This window comes from Gorilla gorilla, chromosome 9 (genome assembly GCF_029281585.2).
Source record: "Gorilla gorilla gorilla isolate KB3781 chromosome 9, NHGRI_mGorGor1-v2.1_pri, whole genome shotgun sequence".
Lineage (NCBI taxonomy): Eukaryota > Metazoa > Chordata > Mammalia > Primates > Hominidae > Gorilla > Gorilla gorilla.
The window spans coordinates 107,960,164-107,988,121 of NC_073233.2; the positions used below are offsets into that span (position 1 = coordinate 107,960,164).

Genomic DNA, 27,958 nt, shown 5'->3' on the forward strand with positions numbered 1-27,958 from the left:
AAGAAAAACATTGTCAGACTAGGTTGAAAACACCAAAAGCAATGGCAACAAAAGCCAAAATTGACAAATGGGATCTAATTAAACTAAAGAGCTTCTGCACAGCAAAAGAAACTACCATCAGAGTGAACAGGCAACCTACAACATGGGAGAAAATTTTCGCAACCTACTCATCTGACAAAGGGCTGATATCCAGAATCTACAAGGAACTCAAACAAATTTACAAGAAAAAAACAAACAACCCCATCAAAAAGTGGGCAAAGGATATGAACAGACACTTCTCGAAAGAAGACATTTATGCAGCCAAAAAACACATGAAAAAATGCTCACCATCACTGGCCATCAGAGAAATGCAAATCAAAACCACAATGAGATACCATCTCACACCAGTTAGAATGGCAATCATTAAAAAGTCAGGAAACAACAGGTGCTGGAGAGGATGTGGAGAAACAGGAACATTTTTACACTCTTAGTGGGACTGTAAACTAGTTCAACCATTGTGGAAGTCAGTGTGGCGATTCCTCAGGGATCTAGAACTAGAAATACCATTTGACCCAGCCATCCCATTACTGGGTATATACCCAAAGGACTATAAATCATGCTGCTATAAAGACACATGCACACGTATGTTTATTGCGGCACTATTCACAATAGCAAAGACTTGGAACCAACCCAAATGTCCAACAATGATAGACTGGATTAAGAAAATGTGGCACATATACACCATGGAATACTATGCAGCCATAAAAAATGATGAGTTCATGTCCTTTGTAGGGACATGGATGAAACTGGAAATCATCATTCTCAATAAACTATCACAAGAACAAAAAACCAAACACCGCATATTCTCACTCATAGGTGGGAATTGAAGAATGAGAACACATGGACACAGGAAGGGGAACATCACACTCTGGAGACTGTTGTGGGGTGGGGAGAGGGGGGAGGGATAGCTTTAGGAGATATACCTCATGCTAAATGACGAGTTAATGGGTGCAGCGCACCAGCATGGCACATGTGTACATATGTAACTAACCTGCACATTGTGCACATGTACTCTAAAACTTAAAGTGTAATAATAATAAAATAAAAAAAAAGAAATGAGAAAAAAGACCTTATAATATACTATCTGCAAGAAAGCAACTTTAAAAATTATTTTTTTATATATGAAGATATATATGTTAAAAGCAGAAAGATTAAAAAGGTGTGTCATGCAAATACTCATCATAGGAATGTTGAAGAGAGTATCTTAATATCAAAGTATAATGTAGCACAGAGTGTTGCCTAAGATAAGGATGAACATTTTATGATAATAAAAAGATTAACTTTTCAAGAAGACATTCAAATCCAAAATGTATATGCACCTAGTAACAGAGCTTTAAAATGTATGAAGGAAAAGCTGACAGTACTTAACAGGAAATTGACATTTTACTATAATAGTTGGAGATTTTAACACTCTTCTCTAGTAATTTATCAATTACAAGAACAGCAGGACAGAAAATCAGTAAATAACCTTATTCTCCAGTAATTTATCAATTATAAGAAGAACAAGAAGACAGAAAATCAGTAAAGTACAGAAGACATGAACACAGCTATTAACCAACTTGACCTAATTGATATTTAAAGAACTCTACCAACCAACAGCAGAATACACTTATCTGTATGTGGAATATTCACCAAGATAAATTATGTGTTGGGCCGTAAAACAAGTCTTACCCCTAAAAAAGACTAAAAATGAAGAGCGTATGCTCTCTAATTGCAACAAAATTAAATTATGTATCAATAACAAAAGAATACTTTAAAAATCACCAAATATTTAGAAATTCAAAACACACATCTAAATAACAAAATGATCAAGTGGAAATCACAAAAGAAAGTAGAAAATATTTTTAACTGAATAATAATGAAAACAACGTGTGTGATATAGTTAAAGCAATACTTAATGGTAAATTTTTATCATTTAAAAGGGAAAATTCAAAATTTAATGATCTAAACTTCTACCTTAAACAAATGGAAAATGAAATCAATTTAAGATGAAAGATAGTAGAAGAAACATTAAGTAGTAGATATCAGTTAATTTAAAAATGGACAGATAAGGAAAAAGTAAAACTCAAATCTCATTTTTAGAAAAAATAAAACTGATAAACATCAAAAACAAGAGATAAAATTTAACCAATATCAATCATGAAAGAGGAAACATCACTACGTCTCTATCCTAAAACATTTAAAGTACAGGAAGGCAATGTTAACTGACAACATTTAATTTTACAACTAGGTCAAATAAACAAGCTCCTTAAAATAAATAATTCTTATAACTGGCACAAGTAGAAACAGAAAATATGAATTTTTTCATATCTATCAACGAAATTAAATTTGTAATTAAAAATCCTCATACTATAAAAAATTGAGTCCCTGTTAGTTTCATTGATGAATTCTATCAAACATGTAAAGAAGAAATTATATAATGTGGCCAACCAAATTAGATTTGTCTCAGGAATGTAAAGTGTTTTAACTATTAAAAATCAATTTATATAATTAGTCACATGAATGGAATAAAAGAAAATAATCTTACATCATCTTAGTAAATACTGAAAATGCGTATAACAAAATCCAATATACGTGATGAAACTGTCAAATATGTAGTGTTAGAGGGAAACTTTCTCATCTAGGAAAAATACACCTACAAAAAGTCAATATTCAGCATCATAATGGTAAGAGACTAAAATATTTCCCCTTTCCTTTTATCACCACCTCTGTTCCACACTTAATGGGTGACCTGGACAGTATAGTCAGGCATTAAAAATAATAATTATGGCTTTGAGATGGAAAAGGAAGGAATAAACCTGCCTCTGATTGGAGGTGGCATAAATGTGTATGTGTATTTTCAAGAATCTACAACAAAAACCCTGAAATTAATATTTAGAGATAAACTAAACAAAATATGCAGAAGACCTGTACACTGAGAATTTGCATAACATTTATGAGAGAAATGAAAGAATACCAAAATAAGGAGATATACCGTGTTCGTGGAATACAAGACTCAGTAGTGTTCAGAAGTCAATTCTCTCACAATTGATATATGTATTACATATTATCCAGTCAAAATCCTAGCCTGCTTCTACTTTTGTAAAATTTAGCAAGCTACTTCTGAAACTTACATGAAATTCAAAGCAAAGGTAGAAAAAGAAACAAACTTAGAAGACTTGCACTACTTAATTTAAAGATTTACTCAATATTTATTCTAAAAGTAATGATAATCAAGAAAATGAGACATTGGCATAAAGATAGGCTTATAGATTAATGCAACAGAAGAAAGCTCAGAAATCTACCCACCTTCTAAAGTCCATCAAAAAATGCCAATTAATTCAATAGGGAAAGGGTAATATTTTGAATAAGTAGTGCTGAAACAAATGGATATCACTGTTAAATAAATTGATCCTTTAACCATATCCTGTACCATAAACAGCAAATAAACTTAAATTGGATCATAGCCCTAAATGTAAATCTCTGTATTCTATATAGATTTCTACATACCTAAATGTAAATCTATGTATTTTCTATGTATTCTACAAATACATAGAAAAATATCTCACTTTTTACTTTCTGGAGTCAGAAAATACTTCTTAAGACAGAAAATGAAAAACCACTAAGAAAGCAGTAAGATTACAAGAACTTCATCAAAATTAAAACCTGCTTGTGTCAAAAGACAGTGGTAAGAAAATAAAAAGGCAAGCTCAGACTGGAAGAAAATATGTGCAGTATATATTTGATAAAGAACTTGTATCCAGTATGAACTAATAATTCTTACATTTAATGCTGGGAAGGAAAAAATGCAACATAAAAAATGAACCAAAGATTTGAGTATGCCAATGGCTAATAAAAACATCCAAAGTAGCTCCAAGTTGTTAGTCATCAGGCAATATAAATTGAAACCACGCTTTAGTATCACTACAGTACTACAAAAATGACTAAAATTAAATGATTGACAATACCAAGTATTTTCAAAGATGTAGAACAACTGGAAATTTCCTACATTGTTGGTAGACATGTTAAATTACACAGGTACAATGGAAAAATAGTCTGGTAAATACTTATACAGTTGAACATTTACTTACCATACATTCTAGAATTTCTATGCTTTTTACTTACCCCAAACAATTAAAAGTGTGTGTTCACAAATACTTGTATAAAGTTTTATTCATAATAGCCTAAAACTGAAAACCAGACGTCCAACAGTCAGCAGGTGTCTGCATAAACAAATAGTGGCATATCCATATATTGATATACTCCTCAGCGATTAAAAGGAATTAACTACCGATGTGCACAACAACTTAAATGAATCTTATAAATCTTACACAGAGAGACAGAAGACATACTCAAAATACTACGTACTGTATTATTCAATTTACATAAAAGTATAAAACTGGTGAAAGTGTTCCTAAATTATGGACATCAGATCATTGATTGCCTGGGACATGGGTGAAATAATTGGGAAGAGATATGAGGAAGAACTTGGGGTTTATAAAAAATGTTCTATATCCTAATTTTCCTGATTGTTCTCATGGTAAAGGCAAGGGTCCAAGAGAGAAAGCAGCACAAAAGAATTAAAGCTACAATATAGTGGCCAAAGCAAATCATAAGGCAAGCCATACTCAAAGCATGGGTTAAGAGACTCCATTTTCTAATGGTAAGATGTGCAAAGTTACCCAGTGAAGGATGTGAATACAGGCAGTGATGGAGAATTAAGACCAGTTTTTCAATTCATCTGCTATACTGACCAAGGTCCCACATTTTGCATTCTTTCTATTTTCATTTATTCTCCCAACAACCTAACCAGTGTTTTTCTGAGCTCCTCTCTTTCTTCTAATAATTCGATGAATGTAGCTAGTAATAATCACACATTTTTAACGTTCTGTCTTGTAATTCCTTTCCTAGGTTTAGAAGCATTTCAGATTACCTTTCTAAGCTCTCAAGGATGACAGTTTTACCAAATGTTTTCCACTGCGTAGCATGACACTTCATCTCCTCATTCTCCAGTATGCATTCCTTTCCATCTTCATCCTCACTGTTCTGGAAATTCCAAATATTTACTGCGTTGTTATGTTAGTTACCCGTTTTCATTTTTATGTATTAAGTTCTATATTAGTAAGATAATGCTAGAAGGTATAAAAAATAAACCCTAGAAAGTCTGGAGCTTAGCAAGGTATACATTTATATCTCATTCATTTAACATCTGACAGAATGTTATTAGTTAGCATTGGTGAGGTAACAATTTTGTACTTTTCTCTACACAGTCGTTTAGAAACTCAGTCCTGCTATTTTCAACTTGTTACTTACAAATTTATTCTGGGTATTGACATCAAACTATCCAACAAAAGAAGAGTAGAGAGTCATAGATTTTTAAAAACAATTCTTCTATACCTGATGGCCAGAAATCATCATAGCCGTAGCCTAAAAAAAAAAAAAAAAAAAGCAAATGTATGTCTAGGAGACCAAAAAAAAAAAAAAGGATTTTGGAAAGAGATGAGGTTTACAGCCTTTGCTATATACCTCATTTGTTTGTAAAATTATACTCGTCTTTTCTACTATTTTATGATTTTGTCATTAATTTCAGTATTTATTTCTAAAGTCAGAAGCTCATTGATATTTTAACCATCTTCCTCCCCAAAATGAAAGAACTTCAGGACACATTAGCTTATGACTTCTTTTTTTTAATTACATGCTCTTTTTGATCAGTATTTTAGTACTGTCCCTTTTTATGCACACACATTATTTTTATTGCTGTTGCTATTACTATTATTTGTGTTTTTTCTTACCGCTTCTTGCATCTTAAACTTTCTTTCTGGAGTCATTATTCTCCTCCTTGAAGTGTGTATCCTTTAGTAATGGTTTATTGGTGAAAAACTTGTTCAATATTTGTAGATTTGATATCCTTATCTCCTTTTGCACTCCTAAATAAAAATTTACAAGATACAAAATTATTAGTTTATAGGTGCTTTTACTCTCTTTTCCGCTGTACTGAACAAAATTGTTCCAACATCTTTTCCTGCTTCCATTGCTGCTGTTGAAAAGCCAGTAGACATGCTAATCATTGTTATTTTGTAAATTATCTGTCTCCCTCTCTGGCTACTTTTAATATATGTCATTGGTGTTCTGTGGCTTTAGTCATGCTTTGTATATATTGTATTTCCTGTGTTTATGGATTCATGTCCTTCATTTTAGGAAAATTGTATGCTGAATACTTTTCAGATATTACATAGTCTCTCTCTCTCTTGCTCTCACTCTCTCTTAACTTTCTATCTCTGTATCTATTATCTTAGATTGGACTTACACCCTCTAGCTTTATACTACATGTCTACTAACTGATGCCCATATTTATGTATTTTCTGTCTCCCTTCCTCTCAGTGCCTCATTCTGTATATGAAGCTGTAATCTATCTATCACTTTTGGAAATATTCTCTTCAGCTATGTCTAATTTGATGTATAACCTAGCCATTGAGTTTTATGTTTATGTGATTATATTTTTGTTTTTAAATGTCTATTTTATTTTTAATCTGCATATTTACTTTTATTGTCATATCTTCCTTGATCATTTTTAATCCATGACTATTTTTACTCCAAGTTTTATTGCTGTGAACATTCAATATGAAGTTATGTGCTGTTCTGTATTTTGTGATTCTGGGATAACTGAATAAGAACAATTTAATAAATTGGAGCAACAAAATCAAAAAGTAAAATTCCACTATCAAAATAGGCAAATTACCAAATATAGCTTTTAAGTCAAAAATTAAATCTAACCATTTGCCATTTAGAGGAAATTAGATTAAAACAAAGTGACATACCATGAAAAAAAAAAGCTAAAAATAATAGGATAAATAGACAAGGAAAGTGAGGTTAATGGAGTGTTTCTTAAAAGGATAACTTAAAGCAAAAATTAGAAAGAGGGCCATTGTATTGGTAAAGGATAATTAAAACTCTAAAAATAATAACTTTTATGAACAGGTATTTTCAGAGAGAAAATCAAAACACAAAATAAAACTTATATAAGAAGATACTAGTAGTAATGATAGTAGTGGGAAATTAACACACCTATCTCAGTCTGACAGATCAGTGAAGATGGAAATAAAGAGGACATAGAGTAGTAGTTTTCTGTGGAGTGAGGGGAGGAGTGAGCAGACTCCAGGACCCTTGTTCTTGCTTCACGCAGAATACTTTGCATCTATTGATATGGGTTATTTTAGTGTACAAGGATTCCATAGGAGGTAAACTGTTCTGAAATTATTAAAAACATGAAAGCAATATCTGAATGACAACTAACAAAAGCTATATAAAAACTAACTTTTAAACTTTTATCATAAATAAAATATACTTTTTTCCCAACAACATGGAACTTGTACCAAAAATTAATTCTGTATGCAAAGATTCTCAGCAGGTTCCAGAAAGTAGAAACTGTATATCACTCTATGTATCAATACGTATCATATGTGGCCATACGTTTGATGTCAGCATAAAAGATAGTCATATGATTTTATTATTAATCATGAATAATAATTATACTGATCATTCAGCTCAAAAAGTTAAAGTATAATAGGAATTATATATAAAGTATAAATATATACATTATATATAAAGTATAAGTATATACATTATATATAAAGTATAAATATATAAATATATATAGAGTATAAGAGGAATTAGTAAATTTAAAAACAGAAACTCATGAATTAAAACAAAAAAGTAATAAAAACTTAAAATGCTTATTTTAGAGACCAATAAAATAGACAAACTTCTGTCATAGTCAATCATTTAAAACATTATATCTAACATTTATTGGGTGCTTACAATATGCCATGTATTTTACTAAGTAATTTATAATAATTTATCTCATTTAATCTTCAAAATAGTATTTTGACAATCGTTCATTCATTTATTTCATAAGCATTTATTAACAATATACCAAACATAGGAGGCACTCGGGACATGCTGCTTTAACAAAATTCCACTGCCCTAAAGATATTTGCATTTTGGAGGAATAAACAAATATCTTCATTTTACAGATGAGAAACAAAATTTAGAGAACTTAGGCAAATTTCCCGAGGTCACATAGCATCTTTGTGCCCAAATCATATTAGAACCCAGGTTTCTCTGAAGGTCTGTGCTTCTAACCAATATGTAGTGTTATTTCTGTGGGGGAAAATACAGAAAACATACATTCATACCATATAAATTATAAAGAATATGCAAGGACCATCATTATATTATTGTAAACTAGGGTTTTTTGCCTGCTACTTTGTGCCAGGCTGTTTAAATCTTTCAAGATTCACAACTACTCTCTGACATAAGTCGTAATATTTCCACCATACGTTACAGTTGAGAAACCTAAAGAAATGAAATGTTAAGTAACTTGTAGTTGCAGAGCTACCTCTACACCCAGTCAGTCTGGCTGCGGAACCTACACTTAACTACTAGAATATGTAACCAGCTGTGATTAAGACTGTTTTAAACTAAACAATTACAATTTATATAACTTGCTGTTAAAACATTGAAATTATAGATAAAATAGTTGGTTTTCTAGTGAAATGTGAATTGCCAAAGTTGGCATAAGCAGAAATTTAAACAATACAATCAAGGAAAACACAGTCAAAAAACTAACTCCACTGATGGTGGCAGACCCAGGTAACTTTGAGAGAATCCTATCAGTATATGAAGGCAAATATAATTTCCCTACAATTTAAGTTGATACAGAATACAGAAAATAGGAATATTCTGGCTTGTTTACCAAGCAGTCACTCACCATTATGCTACTGCATCTGTCAAAGTTATCCATAAACAAACCATGAACTCACCAACGAATAAGCTCACAAACAACCTTAATAAGCTACAGACAATCTCACCTCCGAATATATGCAAAACTTCTAGGATCTATTAAAAGAATGATATGTCATACTGATATAAAGGATATTCCAAAATGCAAGGTTCATCCTTTCTGGACATTGAATACATGCACCTACACCAACAAGCAAAAATTGCCAACTCCTTCATCCAGCAACTTCAATTTTATGTTTTATTCCTAAGGAATAAAGCAGAAAGGTATTCGAAGATACATAAGGATGTTTATCATAATGTCATTTATAATGGAGAACATTGCTATCACTCCTTAGGAAAAAATAATAGGAAAACATCTTACACTTAACGGTTATAATCTATGGTAGACTGTTACAAGAGACATAAGATACACAAAGCATTTTGTTATTTAAAAGAAAAAATTCTAGCTGGCTACACAAATTAGGACTTTGCTGAAGAGGAGGCATTTAGGACAGGTCTCAGGGGATGAGTAGCATTTTAACAGATATGATTGGAAACACAGACGGATGTGTTTCTGGGTCAGGAGATCTGGAAAGAAATAGTGAGAAATCAAACTGAAAAAGTTGACTGGGTCCAAAGCATGAAGTGTATTAAATATAAATAGTACTAAATAAATCAGTGGAACAGAATTGAGAAGCCCGAAGCAGATTCACATATGTGGGAACAAATTATATGACAAAAGCAACATTTTAAATATTGTGGGAAACGGAGTTTACTTATTTAATGATGCTGAAATAATCACTTACATTCCCTATCTCACATCAATAAACGAATATAGTCCAGTTGGGTGAGAGATCCAAACATTTTAAAGTGATACAAAATGCTACCAAATACTTCAGAAAATACGGACAAACCTAGGTTTATAGATAATTTTCTAAACACACAAAAAATCGGAAGTCAGGAAGGAAACTATAGACATGTTTTCTTCTCCCCAAAAATGATTATAAAATGGTATTACAGGCACCATCATAAGCTAACAATATACTGGGGAAGAATAGTTCTGTGGCCCTAAAACACAAAGAACTCTAAGAAATTAACACAAATAAGCAAATAAAAAAGCAAGCAAAATAATAAAAAAAAACATAAGCAAACAATTCACAGAAATGCAAATGCAAATGGCCAATAAAATCATGAAAAGATGTTCAACCTCCTTAGTGTTCAGGAAATTATTAAGCAATAAAATACCATTTTTTGCCCTATAAATACTAACAAAGCTTCAAGCAGATTGATCAAATGCAATGCTGGCAAAGATATAGGGAAACAGTATCACATATTACCAATAGGTAGGGAAACTGCTTGTATATTATTGAAAAACAATTTGGCAGTACTTATTAAAATGGAAAATGTGCATGTCCTTTGATCTATCAGTCCTGCTTTTGTGAATGACTGCTACAGAAAATAGAATAGTACGTGAAATATGTGCAAGGTTATTTATAGCAGCATTGATTTTTAATGATTAAAAGAAGAAAAATGCCGGGCATGGTGGCTCATGCCTGTAATCCCAGCACTTTGGGAGGCCTAGGCGGGCAGATCACTTGAAGTCAGGAGTTCGAAAACAGCCTTGCCAACATGGTGAAACACCATCTCTACTAAAAACGCAAAAATGAGCCGGCCATGGTGGCAGCGCACCTGTAATCCCAGCTACTTGGGAAGCTGAGGCAGAATTGCTTCCGAGAGGTGCAGGTTGCAGTGAGCTGAGATCGTGCCACTGCACTCCAGCCTTGGCGAAAGAGCAAGGAGCAAGACTCTGTCTCAAAAAAAAAAAAAAAAAAAAAAAACCTCCGCTGCGTTCAATGTTTACCTAAAAAGGGGCAGTTGATTACGCTGGTATATCTATACAATGAAATAATTTGCAACTATTAAGCAGAGTAAGTCAGGCTAATATTTATTGAATATGATCATTAAATAATAAAATAGCAAATATACAAAATTTATATTTTAAAAATAACAAAACAGAAATAACTCATTACATGTGTGAACATATGCTTCACGGAGATGAAGTGGGAGATTATGTGTAAACTGTATTTGCTATTTGGCCAGAAAATAAGATTTGCAAGGTTGGAGGCAGGACAAGTTTTAATTTACTTAATTCCTAACCCTTTGGTTTGACTCATTGCAATAAGCACATGTTAGTAATTTTGCCAAGTTACTGTTGTCATTTACAAAAACAACAATTTTATTTTTTTTTTTTTTGAGATGGAGTTGGGCTTTTGTTGCCCAGGCTGGAGTGCGGTGGCGCAATCTCGGCTCACTACAACCTCTGCTTTCCGGTTTCAAGCGATTCTCCTGCCTCAGCCTCTAGAGTAGCTGGGATTATAGGCGCCCACCACCATGCCTGGCTAATTTTTGTATTTTTTAGTAGAGATGGGGTTTCACCATGTTGCCCAGGCTGGTCTCGAACTCCTGACTTAAGGTGATCTGCCCGCCTTGGCCTCCAAAGTGCTGGGATTACAGGTGTGAGCCACTGCACCTGGCTAACAGTGTTTTTAAAAATAAATCATAATTGGTTACAACTTATATTGTCTTTTAATTGCTTCCCTGAAATATGAAAGAAAAGGAAATTCTTTTTATAATCTACTTCCCAGACAACCCACATGGAAAGTGAAATATATCAACCAGCACATGGTCCTTAATTGTGATTACATTTTATTGCACTCAGCCTATTAAGTGCTTAAATTACCAGATAACAGAATCTATGTTCCTAACAGTGGAGAGTGTATTAACAGTATTTTTGTTCCCTATCGTAGCCCCGTTCCAACAATCACATGGATGAAGGTTAATGGTTATATTCCTAGTAAGGCACGTCTGCGGAAATCTCAGGCAGTGCTGGAAATACCGAATGTACAGCTGGATGATGCAGGCATTTATGAGTGCAGAGCTGAAAACTCACGTGGAAAAAATTCCTTTCGTGGACAATTACAAGTATACAGTAAGTGTTTTCAGCAAAGCATGATTGCTCTAGTCCCAAAAGTCAAACTGAAAGTGGAAATTAACTTTAACTAAATATTGTTTGTTAGGTACATAAAAACCAAGTAATAATTTATAATCATACTTATTTCGTATGGTAAGGCATCATGTCAAATTACCCTACACATAGAAATGATTTAAATTATAAATGAATGGGGAATTATCGGTGTCTTTGTACAGCATACAGAACTTACGTCCTTAAAAATGAGCTATTTCCCTGGCACCAGCACTATACTCTGACAAGTTAAAAATCTTGGAAAACTTATTAACTTATTCTAGAACTTGGCCAGAATCAGAGGTTCCAATCTAGTGTCCATCAACGAGATCCTGCCCAGGTGCCATTTTTTGTAAATGATGTTGGAACAAAGTCACACTCACTTGTTTACATATCACCTGTCAGTTTTTGCCTGGCAATGGCAGTATTAAATAGAGACAGAGACCAGCTGACTTGCAAAGACTGAAATATTTGCTTTTGAGCATTTTTCAGAATAAGTTTGCTGACCTGTGGCCTAAATTAATACATCTGTATGATAAATAGCCCCTACAGCCTGCAAGTGTTTATATTGTCCAAAAATGCCAGTCAACCAGGTTGTGTCTAAGAATTAGGAAAATCTCGTTCAAAAGTTTTTACAATCTCATCTTTACTTCTAAAGTTCAAAGTTGTTTGCACTTTTCATATTTGATTTACAGTATATATATAATGGATAAGTTAGGGTATTGTCATTTTCCAGGTGAAGACACTAAAAAGAGAAGCAATAGGCTAGAGCATTGAAATAAGCAAATATAGATGCTTTGAATATATAGTTATCCAAATTTCATATTGGCTGTTTCCTCCAGGAAACCATGACTGTCCCTGTGTCTTAAGATCAGTTCTAAAAGATTAATGCCCTTTACAGGAATTCCTAAAGAGTATTTTGAAATATTAATATCTGAATTCAACCAGTCTTTCTTCATCTTTAACAACTCCTTTAGGAATTTAGCACTCTAACAAAATTGATTATGCATTGCACATTTTATCCATTCATTCATTGATACAGTTAAGGTTTGTTAAGTACCTCATACGCTCTACATGCCAGCAATAGAGCCTTGAAGTAACTCATGATCCATCGGACTAGAGGAAAAGCAAACTCCACATTAGAGTGGAGCATTCTGTGTGCAGTGATAAAGGCATGTGAAGAGGACTGTGGGAATGCAGAGTCTACTGCATTCTACTCAGAGGAGTCAGGAAAAGCTTTAGAAAGGATTGGTAACTTAAGAGCTAAACAGGGGAGAGCATCTGGAAGAAAAGGACATAGACATTTAAATGTTTCTAAGATTGAAATATTAGTAGTGGTTTGATTGTTTTTAGGCCATGAATATTTGGATGAAATCCACAAAGTCTATAACTGTTCATAATTCATAAAACAAATCATTAAGACAACTCTAGCCATAGGGAAAAGTTTTTTTCTGTACCCCAGTGGAGCAAAGATTAATGTTAAAATACACGGTCATTTTATTCTCACACCAACAGTTTGAAGTATTACCATCCCTCTGTACAGATAAAAATCTGATACTGAAAGACAAGTGTTGAACCGGAACTTTACTACTGAAAATCACAAATAATGTAAAGCATGCCTGTTACTCTGAAGGCTATCAGAGGAAAGTACCAATTCTCTGTGTTCTGAAGAATGGCCCACACCTAAATAGAATTAGATTGTATGTTCTAGGAACTGAGGCTCCTACATAGCATGACTCTACTTATTCCTCCCTTAACCCCAGCTACTTAATTCATAGGTAATGATGACTGTTTCCAGAAATGTAAAAAAAAAAAAATTGTTTTCACTCCTTATTACTGGTGTACATTCTAGTGAGAAAGTGCTACTTAAACAATCTGGGGTGTCCTTGTCATGCACTGTAGGCCAGCTGGGTAAAGACAAACCTACCCAAAGCATGCATCACTTTGAATAGAAAAAAAAAATCTAGATTGTTCCTTAGAAAGAGAAACTGGGCTGGCTAGCTACTTGGCATATATTTGTGACAGGTGGGGAATATATCTTGAAAGCATGTGAACTCTTTCTTCAGCCCATGTTTAGGGTAGCTTTCTATCAGGCTCCATCAGGAGGCCATACACCTTGCTTTGCCCTAGAAAATCCCACTTTACATCTGCTGCCCTGTGACAATTATGAAGAGTGTCCTATTTCACTTCTAAAAGTATCTTGGTAACTAGGTGCAGTGGCTCAGACCTGGAATTCCAGCACTTTGGGAGGCCATAGCAGCTGAACCTGTCTCTAAAAAAAAAAAAAAAAAAAAAAAAATACAAAAAATTATCTGAGCATGGCGTTGCACTCCTGTGGTCCCAAATACTCAGAAGCCTGAGGTGGGAGAATCACCTGAACCCAGAAAGTCAGTGCTGCAGTGAACCATTATAGTGCCTCTGTATTCCAGCCTGGGTTAGACCCTGTCTTAAAAAATATTACAAATAAAAAATAAAAGTATGTCGGTTATCATGTATTCATCCAACTTTTGTACTTTTAAAACTGTCATGTTAGACATGAGGGCTTTCCTCCCCATCAAACTCTGTAAAGTGTAGATAGGATTCAGTCATTTCCACCTGACTGGCAGTCGATATGGATAGCATGATGAATGGATGTTTCACTGTCTCCATGGTTTATATTTAGAATATTCTCTCAATAGAATGAATTACTGTAGGAAGCTCTGTAATTGGGACTCTATCTGTTAGAAGTACAGCCTACCCTTTTTATCCAAACAGTCAATATTCATGTAGTACTGAAAACAATGGTAGCACATTGTTTTTGAAAGTACAATTGCAAGAATACTTATGCTTAGCTATTAGTTTCAAAAAATGAACCAGGGATCTAAGGCAGCATTTCTAGTCCCTTTTCTTGGTCAAAGCATTATAAAAGTGCTGTATAGACAGTACACATAAGTTTAAGCTGAAGATTTTACTGTTTTTAATTCAGTATGTACATTGTAAACATAAAACAACAAATGATACAACATCAAGAAGTCCATGGTAGTTAAATAAATTAAAATTAAGGTACACTTACATGTCTAATATAACATAAATAGGTCTTAAAAGTAATACTCATAAAAAAGAAATAAAACTTGGAAAAATTAAAATACTAAGTTTTGGAAATAATTTGAACCTTAGCATAAACTGCATAAATATTCTATTTGGTATGCCTTTCTTGATAATAGGATTTTCCTGGGTTAAGTCATTTCTTTGGCTATTTCTGTCCCCTCTAGTTTCTGACGATTGATCAAAAAGACCTGGTTTTAACTCATCATATAAAATTTTGTTTCTATAGTTCTAATGCAAGTTGAACTCTTGCTTGGTAAAGTTCTCAAAAGGAAAAGAAATAAATGACAAAATGACAAAAGAAATGCAGAACAAAGTAAGGAGAAAAGGGGTAACTGAAGGGGGAAAGATGGAGGCAGGAAGGACAAACATCATTTAAGCAGTTTTATAAGGAGTTCTCAAAATGGGAAATATTTTATGTACACAAAAATCTCATTATATAAAGATGTGTGATCTGTGAGTTTAAATGTATATCATGTGCCTCACCAACTAGTAATTTGTCACTCTATAAAGACGGTCACTATGACCTCTAGACAGCTTATATTTACTATTTCAACTAGAATTATATCAGTATTAAAATATTCCTTTATCCAGAATGCTTAAAAGTAAGTTGTACTGTACTAAATATCCAGTAAAGCAATACAGTTTCATTTTCAGTGTAGAGTGGTATTATAGATTTCCTTATCTTCATAAAATTTCTGGACAGTATCCTCAGAAATGTTAATGGCTTCTATCATCTACAATTTGATTGTAAGCTCTTTTAAAATAGTCTACTTTTTTTTTCATCCAGCCCCGTGAATTCTGTTCAGCATACAGTGGATAATTTTTATTATGATTCTATATTGTTATAAAGATTAATGCTGAGGTATGCACATCATTTTATAATGTCCACTATGAAAAATAGATGAGAGTCAGGAAAGACTAAGGAACTAATGAAGGGAACTGATAATTACCAAGAGCTTACCTTCTAGACATTACTACGAGGTGCTTTACATACATTAACTCACAATAACCCTTAGGTATTAAGATTCCCATTTGACAGACAAGAAACTAGACCTCAAAATATTAAGGAACTTATTACCCCAGGACCGATTAATAACAAATAGTAGAACCAGAATCCAACTGAAACTGGCAGTGACACCAGAATTCAAATCCTACCTCCACCCCCAAGGATAGCACACTACTTCTCAGTGAGACACTGAGAACCTGAGCTAAGGCATGAGATGAGAATGGCATCGAGAGCAGATAATTTCTACTTTCTATATACTATAGTTAACATTTTATTAATGTTACAGAAAACTGTATGATATGTTAAAATCCTTGCCATTAGTTTTTGTTCTTTTTTCTTTTCTTCAAAATACTGTTTATGTATGTTAGGTCTGATCTTTAAAGATGTTTTAGCTGTTAAAATATATTAAATATTTACTCTAGGAAATGATATAAAATTGTTAATTCCTGGTTAATAATTTCATACCTAAAGACAGTTTTCAATCCTGTTTTATGGAGAAAAAATTCTTGCCTTGAATTCTACTGTTATTATGAAAATGATGCCATATGTATATTCACAGTTGCTAGAAAACACATGGGCAATGGATTGGGGGGAAAGTAACCAATATATATTATCTTCCATCATCATGGTAGCTCATTGAAATAGGAATTACTATCTACAGCTTACAGCTGAGACTCATTACAGTTAAATAACTCATTCTCAGCCACATAATAGAGCAAGGGCATGGTAGCACTAGAATTTGAACCCATATTCACCCCCAACTGTATAATCTCTCCAATATAACACATTACCTCTCATTGGCCTACAGCTGAGAGTCATAATACTGAAAGTGATCTATGCGGATAAAATATGTTGACTCTTCAATACATAAGAGTACAGAAGCAACAAAAGAGGCCAATAACACTTAGCATTTATCAGTAGAGAGTTACAGAATTTCTAATGACAAGAGATAATAAGCAAGAGTTTTCTTTATGCACATCTGCTTAGCGTTTTATAAAATGTAACCCAGAGACTGATCTGAAGCTGAAATGTATTACATAAGTACGGTGCATCTGGTGAAGCTTTAACAGCTCCTGGGTTTAAAGTGCCATATGTCTCTTCAGTTTTCCACATCCTAAAATAGGTGGCTTGACAAAAGCTAGATTTTAAAAAGTTATTGGGTTTGTTTTAAATGTGGCCCAACCTGTGATTTTTCTTTCCCAGATAGATGAAAGACTCTCCATAATGCAGACCACGTCTTGGCGTCTGCTCACCCCATGTTATTATTCAGAAGCCAAAGCCAATGCCCTTTAGTTACTTGCAATCCTCTGCCAAAAAAAAAAAAAAGTTTAAATGTAACCTTTTATGTTTCTGATTTTATGTTACCAGTAATTATGTTGTTTTTGTAAGAATCTTGCAAGTACCATACTGTCTTTTTCAGATTACAGCCTAACACAAATTATTTCAGGCCTTAATTCAGTTTTTAATGTTTTATTTTAAAAATTTTACCACTGCCCTTTCACATAATGTTTTTTGCCTTGGACCATATAGTATAGACCTAGTGGTTTATAAAATATCTTGCAATGTAAACAAGAAATCTGTTGTAGAAGTCAAACTGATCTAGTATTGAACATAACCTACATTTTCCAGGTATTTTGTGAAGGATAGCCATTCATAAATTCCCATAGCCTTAATGTTAATTAATGTTTATTCAATGATGTCATTAAATTTATTTTTCTAATATAGAGCTTAACTTGATTGTAACACAATCTGCAACCCAAATTCCACTTGTGTGTGTGTCTGTGTGCATTTTTGTGTGTGTATGTTTACGCGTTTGTGTGCTTGTGTATGTATTTGTTTGGACTTGCTTGAAAGCTTTTATATCAAGTCAATTAACAAGCAGGCTATATATACTAACTGCATATGGCATCTTAAGCAGCCAAGTGACATCACCAAGTTATACCATTTCAGGATTTTTTTTTTTTTGCTATTATGCAACATAGAGATAAAGCTACAGAAGTATAGCTCTTACACATAACAACACAGTTTGGTACAAAAGATTCACACACGAGGTACAGCGTTCAAAGCAACAAAATATGAAATGACATCTGTCTTTTATCTGCCAATAATTGGCATACTGATAGCATTTTTTCAATTTTGAGGGCAGTGTAACAGGCCACTTTTACTTGTAGAATTCTTGGTAGAATGAATTTGAATAACATTTTAATGGCCTTTCACCCACTAGAGTTTGAGCTTACAGCAAACAGATATGATGGCACATTTATGTTCGTATCTTCATAGTAAGCATTTTACCTATAATGGTATCCAAAAAAAATCTAAAGAAAGGAAAGAAAAAATTAACTCATATTTGTATTAATATCATTAATCATATGTTTGATTCCTATGAAAAATTTGTTTTGGAGTCAGGACTCTAAATTAGGCCACTTTACAGAGTATTCCAAAATATGTTTGAAGAAACATTTTTTCTTCCAATTTCTAATGGATTGTTTTCTCAGATGTCAAATCTGTTTTTTATTTGAATATTTTAACTGTTCTTTCTTTCCTAGCTCTTCATTTCTATAACTTTTAAAAGTCTCTTTTGAATTTATTTTAAAGGCTACCGTCATGGTACATTTAGAGATAGATCAATAAGTCTAACAAATACCATCCGTTATTATAGGTAGGACGCTTTCGCCTAACATTATGTTTAGAATCATCTCTGCTCTTAATGATCTCACTGTCTAGCTAAGTGTCAAACTCTAACCAACTAAAATATTTAATAACAATATAAATCAGCAACAGAAGAGAGGTAACAAGCTACGACATGAATATTTTCCAAACGAATAAGAGCTACAGGTGTCCAGAGGAGGTGCACATGACTCTTCTTTGAGGCTGTGATTAATACATCTTACTTAATTTAGAATAAATACTGAATCATGAGTAGAATTAAAAGAGACAGAATAGAAGTAGAACTCTCTATGCAGAGTGAACAGTTTAAATAAAATACAGTGTGTGCTTGGGAGATAACACACCAGTTTATTTGGCTTACAGGAGTCATGCATAGTGTAAAGTATTGTGGCAGATTAGTAAAGTTTACAGAAAAGCCAGATGTAAAAGTAGAGTTTAATATTGTTTGTGTATCTCACCACTCCTATCAGCATTTTAGCATATACGACACATAACTACAAAGAGATGATTTCCGAAGGCAGGTACAAAAATCATGATGAATATTTGAAACTTACTATGGTAAGATTTTTGAGTGATAGCTTGCAGGCTTAGAAGCTGAATCACAGAATGTATTCCAAGGTCTACAAATCCTGACTATGCTATGCCAAAGTGGGGCTTCTAAAGTCTAGACTATATTCGCCAGAAGACCAGCAAGCTAATAAAAGCAAAATTCCCTCTTAGAAACAAGTAACTAACTTTGTGACCTTGGGTAAATTTCTTTAAGCTCTTTGAGTCAAAATCTGATTCATAAAATAGGACATGTTTGTTTGAAGGATGAATGTTACAGGGATTAATTGAGAATTTGGCTCGGTGTCTAGGACATGGTAATGACTAGCACTAGCATTGAATAAATGTGAGTTCTTTCTTGCTCTTTCTCCTCCCTGCTAAACTGGCTTTGGTTTGGGACATCTGCTACTCCTTTATACCCACTATTCTGACATGCATGTGTAGTTTTCTTTATTTTTTATTTTTCTTTTTTGAGACAGGTTCTCACTCTGTCACCCAAACTGGAATGCAATAGTATGATCCTGGCTCAGTGCAGCTTCAACCTCCCATGATCAAACAGTCCTCCTGCCTCAACCTTCCAAGTAGCTGGACCGATAGGCATGCGCCACCACACCTGGATAATGTGGTTTTTTTTTTGTTTTGTTTTTTTTTTTTGGTAGAGACAAGGTCTCACCATGTTGCCCGAGCTGGGAACTCCCAGGCTAAAGTAATCCCTCTGCCTTGGCCTCTCAAATTCCTGATATGACAAGCATGAGCCACCGTCCCAGGTCCAATGTGCAGTTGTTTAATACATATTTTTTTCATATGCTCTCCTTTTCCTTGGCAGTGACATTAGATCACCTCTACTGCAGCAAAAACTCTTTAAGTGTAGAGCCGCTCTGTTTCTGTATTCTTAATAGCCTCTAAGATCGAACAAGGACTATGTAGCATATATGAAAGAACACATAAATGAATGAATGATCAAAGCCCTCAGTAGCACATATAAATATTTTACAGTTTTTGCCAAAAATGTTGTTAGAAATAATAAATTCAGCGCAATATTTTATACGTATTTCTTTGACTGTTTTAAACAGAATATGTGTAAAGAAAGAGTCAGCTTTATTCAACATTTTTCCTTAAAAATTGGCCAATAGTGGGCATGAACTTTAACTTGTATCTTAAGATTTCATATAATTACAACAGTATCTCATTCTTAATAAAATAAATTTTCCTCTGTAACAATTTTGCAAAAATAAAAAAATTATATTGCAAGAATGTAAATTAAGAAAAATTTTACACTGAAATCTGGATTCACAAATCATTTTTCCAAAGTCATTCAGGTGTTATATATATACAAAGAGAGATAGAAACAAGTTGAGTAGATACACTGTATATTTCTACCTGTGCTAATGCTGACCCACTACATTGAAAGAGCAATTGACTCTAGTACCTGACTTCCTATTAAACTGGTTCAGGTGCCTTGGGGATAACTAAACCACTTAAAGTCCAAAAAAAAAAAAGAAGAAGAAGAAGATTTTGCATAGTTACGATAGCATTTTATATTATCAAAATATCTTCATTGCTATTTTTGGGGGGGTACAGGAAATAGAATTTTGTGTGTAACGCAATGCCGTGCTTCTTCAAAATGCTTATGGTTGAATGAATTGCTTTTAAAAAAATACGTTGAATTTTTCCATGTAAATTTTAAACTTGGTAAAGCGTTTGAGAAATGAAATCATCCTTGTTTACTGCTTACATACTTACAGCCTACCCACACTGGGTAGAAAAACTGAATGATACTCAGTTAGACAGTGGGAGCCCTCTCCGATGGGAATGTAAGGCTACTGGAAAACCCAGACCCACGTATCGTTGGCTGAAGAATGGAGTACCCCTCTCACCTCAGGTACTGTTGGGAGTTATTAACCTGTTCTGTTGTAATTTTAGCGAGATTTCACACAGGACAAACTAAGCTTCTTTAGTCTTATTGAAAGCCTTTTCCTGTTTCTGATTCATATAATAGGACATGTTTGTGTTAAGGATGAATGTTACGGGGATTAACTGAGAATTTAACTCAATGTCTGGGATATGGTAGTCATATATTTTAATATATTTTGAGTGAGAAACATAACAAATATATAAGCATTTTTAAATTTTAATTACCTCATTACATTTTTTGGTAATACAGTGTTTCCTTAAACTGTTTTCAATCCTATAAATTTTTATGAAACTATCAATATTATCATAGACTTATTTCCATTTGTAGCTAACCTTTAGATATCACCTAAAATTACTCGGTATCTTCGTTGATAGACAAAGCACTGCCAACTAAGATTTTTTTTTAATGATTTGCTTGGCATTAAGTAGACAAGACCTTTGGAGGTTTAACAACATTTAAAATTTAAAATTTGTTTTTGAAATATGCTCTTGACTTGAGGTTACCTTAATTTGCACATGCTCAGTTTTTTGTTTTTTATACTATCTTCTGATACTGAAGTATATTGTCTGACCAATAATTTTATCTAGAATCGAGTCACAAGGCAGTTTTCTATCTGTGTTAGTTTTTTGGGAAGTGAGTGAAAATGGCAAACTCCTGATTGGATCCATATAGTAAAGGGATTTGTTCTTATGACCTGGGCTGTTTTTAACCTTGATCTCATGTGTCTACAACCTCAATCTTTTCTACTATATGAATCCTTCTTTCCCTTTGTAAACGGAATACAAATAAAAGCATCACCTGCTGATTATATTTCACAAGCTCAACTAGTGTACCAAAAAAGGCACCTCACTTTAAAAACCAAACTGAAAGTAAAACTTGTCAGAATGACTACAAAAAAAATTGTAATTTCTTTTTCAACCAATAAATAACTATAATTTACAAGTGGCATGTTATAATAAAATAATGAACAGTACATTTACATTGCTAAGTGGCCAAATAATGTTTAACTGCATTAATTGCAAACTTGTTTTTTCTTAGTCTAGGAGAGAATACCCATAAAATCCATGTTATTTGTTTACTTTCTAGATCTAATTTTTTTAATTCCATTACAGAGTAGGGTTGAGATGGTTAATGGAGTATTGATGATCCACAATGTGAATCAGTCAGATGCTGGAATGTATCAATGTTTGGCTGAAAATAAGTATGGAGCCATTTACGCTAGTGCTGAGCTGAAGATTCTAGGTATGCAGTTTCTAAGTAAATAAATGGAAAAAAAAAAACCTTGCTTCTTTTCATGCTCTAATTTTTACTATACTGAAGGTTTATGATGTGGTTGTAAAAATCTATTTTATGGCTTGAAAAGAAATACTATGTCTTGCTGATTTTTTTTAACTTTAGTAGACAGGTTTATGTTGTGTATAGTTCGTCCCATAACTTTTTGTTCATATAGGTTTTCTAACTTTAGTTTTAGTCTTAAAAGGTTTACACAATACATCTTTGCTATAGCACTTAAAAAAATCATATAAAGAAATATATGTTAACTTCCAAGGAAGAATGCCTTGAGGGTAGGAGATCAGAATATAGAATTCCAGCAGCCTGTCCATGCTCCCATAGCAATGCTTAATAATTTCCCAGGCAGTTCCTATCAGTAGCTGTGTGGCTCCTGCAAAGCAAGACTCCAGGCTAAATCACTCTCTCCTCATGGGGCATCAACTAATACCTTCCTTATGTAACAGGGAAAGGCTTCCTGACGCCAGGCACTACAATCTCATAGGGTTACACCCTTGATAAGAATGTAACCCAGGCACTGCATTTCTTTACTATTTAAATACTACAGGAAACAATCCATCCAGTGAAAGAGACTACCCAGAAAAAGCATATATGAGCCATTGGAATGAATTTTACTTTTCCCACTTTGATTTTTTCCTAAACTGGTTCTGGGATGTTTGTAATGTAAAGAAAGATACTCACTCATTGTCTTTCCAAAGCGGGCAGAAGCCCAAGTGTGTTTTCTATTCCCCATTTAAATTTAAATTCTCAAAGCATAACTTAAGAGAAACACCAAAGATCTCAGGAATCTTGGAGCCCACCATTTACGTATCAGCTAAATGTAATACATCCTAAAGTGATTTGTTGAATTATGAATATTTGCAGTTGAAATTTCTCCACATTACAACAAATCCATCCAAAATAGATATAGGATTCTTCCTTTCAATCTCCTTCATTCTAACCAATCAAATGTTAATGAACTTTCTTGTCAACTCACAGTATGATAGCACTGAATTAAAAGGCTGATTCACCCTTCACCTAGTTAGTAGCCCTGAAACATTTCTCAAACCCTTATCATTCACAAGAAATATTTTCAAAATTACTTTTTGTAAATACTATTCCCAGGAGGCAAAAAAAAAAAAAAAGTTACCTGCAACTATCTCCTCATAAATTTCTTTAGCTTTTTAGCTTTTTTTCTTTGAGACAAAATCTCACTGTCGCTCAGGCTGGAGTGCAGTGATGCCATCTCTGCTCACTGCAACCTCCGCCTCCAGGGTTCAAGTGATTCTCTTGCCTCGGCGTCCCAAGTAGCTGAGACTACAGGCGCCCACAGCCACACCCAGCTGATTTTTGCATTTTCAGTAGAGATGTGGTTTCACCGTGTTGGCCAGGCTGGTCTTGAACTCCTAACCTCAAGTGATCTGCCCACCTCAGCCTCCCAAAGTGCTAGGATTACAGATATGAGCCACCAGGCCTGGCTAATTTCTTTGGTTTTAAAAAATCTCTTAACCTATCTCAATTCTATACATATCTTTTTCAATGTTGTGACATGCATTATGTTGCTATATGATATATTTTATATATATAATATGAAATACATATAATATCAGATTGGTAAAAATAAATGTCACAGATACTGTGGACTTGTAGACATCTTTCAGGTTCTCTTTTAGATTCAAAAGTGTTTTGATCTAAATTGTAGTATACACAATATTAATATTTATGAATGAATGATCAAACCTAAGTGAAAAATTACAAGTAAAATTGCTAATTGAAATTCAAATAATTCAATTTTAAAAATTAATTTTTAAACAATGTATTATATAAAACACTTAATGTTTTATAATATTCAAGTAATATACAGAGTAAATTAAGATTCATAGATGGGAAATGGAAGACACAGGATTGTCTTTTTCGCAGGTCTCCTCCATCTTACCAAAGGAAGGTCAAATGGACTCTGTCAGTTAGCCTCTTGCTCTTTTGCCAAGGTCATTCACTAGTCTTTCATAATTGAAGTTGGTAATCATAATTAGAACATGTCATTTTTTGAAATAGCCTTTACCTGTAGATCCCACATTGTATGAAATCACCTGCTAATGTACTAAGGTACATATTAATTAATAATAAGTAAAATTTTGAGCTACTGCCTTTTTCATGTGTAGATATACTATGATTTTATGAGAAATGCCTCCCAGAAGAAAAAGTTACAAAATCTTCATGAATCACCCATTAGAGATTATTGTCATTGCTTCTGGTAGAAACTAACATTTGCTTTTTTAATAGCTTCAGCTCCCACTTTTGCACTGAATCAACTGAAGAAAACAATAATTGTTACCAAAGACCGAGAAGTTGTCATAGAGTGCAAACCCCAAGGCTCTCCAAAACCAACCATCTCTTGGAAGAAAGGAGACAGAGCAGTTAGAGAAAACAAAAGGTTAGAATCTATTTTATAATTCAAGTTCAACATTAGACTTTTTTGAGGTTACAGGTGACACAAACTATGCAAGAAAGAGTCTTGCAGTTCCATGAGACGTATTTTATGAACTGATTGAAACATGGTTTTGCCTATATAGTGATTTTAAAAGAACCCAAAGTTTGACTTCAAAATGGTCAGTCTTCTTTGACTCCATGTGGTTTTAGCATAAGTTGGAAATTTCACCAGGTTTTGAAGAAAGTACACTTTAATTAAACTAATTATTTTTGTTTGTTTTTCATCTTGCTTCTGCATTTAGGAGGTCTACAAATCATCTGTGATAATTTTTAAGCATTGTGTTTTAATTTGATTTTAATACAAATGATAAAAACATATGTGAATCTTCTGGATAATCATGACAGAATACTTTCATGTGATATTTATGCCAATGCTTGTCTTTTTATCCAGGTCATATTTAGGCAAAATAGTATAGGATTATTTTTAGTGCCATAGGCAAATGAGAAGTGAGCAGAGGAATATTTAATATGTAAACATTTGTCTTTGGCAACTAAAGCCAAAGGATATCACAGGAGTACAAATGGAGAAAAAATCATGAGGGAATCAAATCATCACATGGCAATCTATTTGTGCCAAATTCAAATGTTCCATGTCCTACTATTATTGATATATTGGTATTACAAATGGTGATTCAGCTTTGACAAAATAGTATCCTCTATTATGTCAAAATAATATTGTACTGTATTAGATTTTGTTTAATTGATCTAGAAGTATAAGGAGCTTATGACTTGTTTTATGTTTGTCCCAATCTACATAAAATATAATTAAAATAATTTAAGTCTGCATTAGCAGTTCACTTGAATAATTTCTTAAGTAACAGTGAAACATTTTGAAAAATTTTTAAAAATAGAGTATTTTGTTTTCCATCAAATCTGAGGGGCACTGATTTAAATAGTCTATTTCAGATTAAACAATTTTTGGAATTACTGGTTCAGTTTAGACCCAAAGATCTATGCTTCTTGGAAAGGGTGATCACCTGGGATTGGGATGGGTCATCGTTGGCACTCTTACACCAAAAGACCTATCATAAGGGTCAAGGCTGTCATTCAAAACAAAAGACAGGCTAACAAGAGAAAAACATAACACATTTATTTAATCAAAGTTTTGTGTGACACCGGGGCCTTCAGAAATGAAGACCCAAAGACTTAGAGAAAACTCTTTTTATGCTTAGGTTCAATGAAGAATAGAGAGCCGTGTAGAAATATAATTGGACAAAAAGGGTGTGATCTAATCGTTATAGACTGAGAGGGGAAATCTACCAAGGCCTATGTGTTCAGATTCTTCTTGGCCTTTTTGTGTGGTATTCCCTTCCTCCAGGTGTAGGACAAATCACCTGTCACATGAGATAATTCAAGGGAGAAGGGAGAAGGTCAATCTTTCTAGGTTTTATGGCTTGCTTTGACGAAGGGAAGTTATAGTTTCTATGATCTGCCTTGGGGGAGAGAATTCTGGTTTCTATCATTCTCTTCAGTAGAGAAAGAGGAGTGTGAAACAGAAAGATGGGAGAAGTTCAAAAATATCCTGCTTCCACGGTCCTTTCAGTCTTCTTCAGGTCAAGGTACTCTGTGCCATATTCTGGGGTATCATGTTCTGAGCCCCAACATCGTACAACTTGTTTTAAAAAGAATTTCTCATTCTTAGGTTGGGGGGCGGGTAGCAAATGACAAATTGTGAGATCATTGTTGCCTATGACTGAATTGATCAGATAGTGATTGAATATTAGTGGATTTTTGCTCACAACACTTATGATTTTTTAAAAACTGCACAAACCTAATTAAAGTAGAAGAAAATTGTTTTGTTGCATAGTAAGAACAAATAACTTACACTGCTAGGTTATTTTTTCTGAACGTATTAAAAAGCTTACAGTGTCATGAAAATATATATGCCTTATCTACGCAAAACATTCTATCTGAAATGCATGACTTTGTTTTATGTTTCTGGGTGGCATGTGAGTTTTGTCCTATTTATTTCAGTTCACAATAAGAATGTTCTTCATCAACTGTTCACAAATGACACATGGTGAGTTTAAAAAATTAAGGTGGAACCTCTTTTACCAAAGCAAAAGTATTGAGAGAAGTAACAGGATTATGAGTATTCTATTACAACAACATAAGCTTACTAAATTTTTTATTTTTCAGATGTTGAAAAATACAGTTTGTGAATTTTTCAGCTTTCTTGTTTCTCTTCCTTTCTTTACTGCTAACCCTTGGGGTTAGTGAGAAAGATACATTGACCTGAAACTCAGATCACTCAATTTTTTCTAGATGTCAATACTTCCAGTCAAAGTGTTGTTTAGGAAGAAGGCTAAAATGTAAATTTTTTTTAATTTATTCAAGTAAAAGCAAGACTCAGCCACATTTCCTTAGCATTCTGCCTACCTTGATCTACATGTTTTAGGTCAATAAACTGGCTTTATTGAATAACAAAGCCCAGACATATATTGCATTTTTATTCTTAAAATTGACAGGCACACTTACAAAATACCATTTTTATTATTGAATGACTTGTTACCATATCTGGCAGCCCTAGGTTTTAAGAAGAAAAATGTAGTTCACTACAAAAAATAATAACACTCAATATTAAATAAAAGGCTAAGATTTCAACAGCAATAGGCAGAATTCCATAATATAAGAAGACACATAGTTGAAAAATTGTATATTCTAAAATTGTGACTAGAAACTTAACAATGTCAAATGTCTATATTTTACATTCTTTAAAAGAAGTCTCAGTTACAATGACAACTTATTTTCTTGAGGAAATTTTAGATTGCTTTTCTGTTATAATGCACACCAACCATTTGATTACAGCTCTAAATATAAATTTAAATGGAAACAGAGGTGTTAGAAAACTGTTAAGACTTCAAAAAGTTTGTGTCATTTTTGAATTTATAACTTACATTGGGTGTTGAGATTCAACTCATGGCTTATTTTATTGGAATATAAATATAAATATCACTCATATGATGAACATCAAATATGTGCCCCACTCATCCAACCTACAACAATTGAGACAAAAATGTGGAATGAATTAGTGTTGTCCTTCAATAAAAATTTTGTTGTTTTGGGTTCATTCCAAAGAACTATTGAAACAGCAAATGGCAGTTTCTATATAAGAAATAAATAATAATATTATATTGGGGAAAAGGAATTAACATAA

General features: G+C 33.3%; 1 protein-coding gene across 1 annotated transcript in view; it reads left to right on the forward strand.

Annotated features, from left to right (window-relative positions):
* Nucleotides 1-27,958, forward strand: part of CNTN5 (contactin 5) — a 1,330,348-nt gene that overhangs the window by 1,026,773 nt on the left and 275,617 nt on the right. Inside the window, exons 10-13 of the mRNA XM_019035685.4 lie at nt 11,607-11,788; nt 20,873-21,009; nt 22,155-22,284; nt 24,595-24,745. Of these exons, the coding sequence (XP_018891230.3) occupies nt 11,607-11,788; nt 20,873-21,009; nt 22,155-22,284; nt 24,595-24,745 (600 nt within the window). The remainder of the gene's footprint in view (nt 1-11,606; nt 11,789-20,872; nt 21,010-22,154; nt 22,285-24,594; nt 24,746-27,958) is intronic.